This window comes from Gekko japonicus, unplaced genomic scaffold, assembly GCF_001447785.1.
Source record: "Gekko japonicus isolate JY-2015 unplaced genomic scaffold, Gekko_japonicus_V1.1 scaffold226, whole genome shotgun sequence".
Classification (NCBI taxonomy): Eukaryota; Metazoa; Chordata; class Lepidosauria; order Squamata; family Gekkonidae; genus Gekko; species Gekko japonicus.
Window position 1 is genome coordinate 444,300 of NW_015169178.1, and position 1,451 is coordinate 445,750.

Consider the following 1,451-nt stretch of genomic DNA (forward strand, 5'->3'; position numbering starts at 1 on the left):
CCCCCCCCGAAGCAAGCGCATCCTCCCTCGCTTTGCCCTCCTCAGTCGGGGTGAGCCCGCCCGCCTCAAGTCCCCTCCCGTTCCCCTTCCAGGCCGAGCGCCGGCAGATGGAGGAGTCGCTGGGGGACGCCACGGAGCAGGAACAGGAGCTGCTGCTGTCCAAGCGGTCCCTGGAGAGCCGCCTGGAGGAGGCCCAGAGGAGCTTGGCCCGCCTCTCGCGGGAGCACGAGGACCTGACCGCCTCTTACCACGAGGAGGCCAAGCAGAAGGAGCAGCTGAAGAGGGCCAAGGGCGAGCTGGAGGAGGAGAAGCGGCTCCTGGACAAGAGCATCGGGAAGCTGACCAGGGAGGTGAGCCCGGGGGGAGGGGGGGAGACCGCGGTCCGGGACCCTCCACATAGCGACCCTGGACCTCCGCCTAGCGACCCCGGAGAGCCAGTTTGGTGTCGTGGTTAAGAGCGCGGACTCTTATCTGGGAGAACGGGGCTTGATTCTCCCACTCCTCCATGTGCAGCTGCTGGGGTGACCTTGGGTCAGTCACAAGTTCTCTCAGAGCTGTTCTCTCAGGAGCAGTCCTCGAAAGAGCTCTCCCAGCCCACTGACTCTGTTTCCAAAGCACGGGAGTTTTTGAGAATCCAGTTGGGTGAGCCAGAGGAGGTGGATAAAGAGGAGAAGGACAGCAAGTCCAGTGGCGGGTTGGACTCAGGGTCTTCCGGAGTGGACTCTATTTCTGAAAAAGGGGGCGGCTGCCCCTAAAAGTCCATACAAACTGAGGAAAAGACAAGATAAGAAAAAATGAAGGCTGAAGGACTCTGAATTGTGCCTTTGAAAGTATAGCTTTTAATAATGAGATGCTCTGGGGTTTCTCTCTAACAGTTAAATCTAAGATTTAAAAGATATTTTAGCATGTCTGACTAAGTTCAAAAGATATTAGCAATTTAAGGAAAGATCTTGTACTCAAGCTGTTTTAATGATCTCCTACTCTTGGGGTTTTAGTTAGTAGTGGCTATCTTTTCTTTCTCCTTTATCGTATTTCCCTTCCCCTATCTTCGTTGTAGTTTGTAGTCCAATTAAAAATGCAATTAAAAAATCCCCTCCGGGGGGCCAAAAAAAAGAAAGACAGAAAGAGCTCTCCCAGCCCCACCTATCTCACAGGGTGTCTGTCGTGGGGGAGGGGAAGGGAAAGGAGATGGTAGGCCGCTCTGAGACTCCTTCGGGTAGTGAAGGGCGGGGTATAAATCCAATCTCTTCTTCTTGTGAAAAGAGCTGCCTCATGCTCATTACTCTCACGATCCGTGTTTTGGGGCCGGTTTAATCCCGGGTTCTTCTCTCCTCCCTCCAGCTGGATCAGATGACGGAAGAGTCCCACCGGGCCCTGTCTGCCCTGCAGTCGCAGCTGGAGGAGTACAAGGAGAAGTCCCGCAAGGAGATCACAGACTCCCTGAAGCAGGG

At 54.7% G+C, this 1,451-nt stretch overlaps 1 protein-coding gene across 1 annotated transcript in view; it reads left to right on the top strand.

Moving 5' to 3' along the window:
• CGN (cingulin) overlaps window positions 1-1,451 on the top strand; it is a 118,589-nt gene that overhangs the window by 80,440 nt on the left and 36,698 nt on the right. Inside the window, exons 13-14 of the mRNA XM_015416026.1 lie at window positions 93-350; window positions 1,342-1,445. Of these exons, the coding sequence (XP_015271512.1) occupies window positions 93-350; window positions 1,342-1,445 (362 nt within the window). The remainder of the gene's footprint in view (window positions 1-92; window positions 351-1,341; window positions 1,446-1,451) is intronic.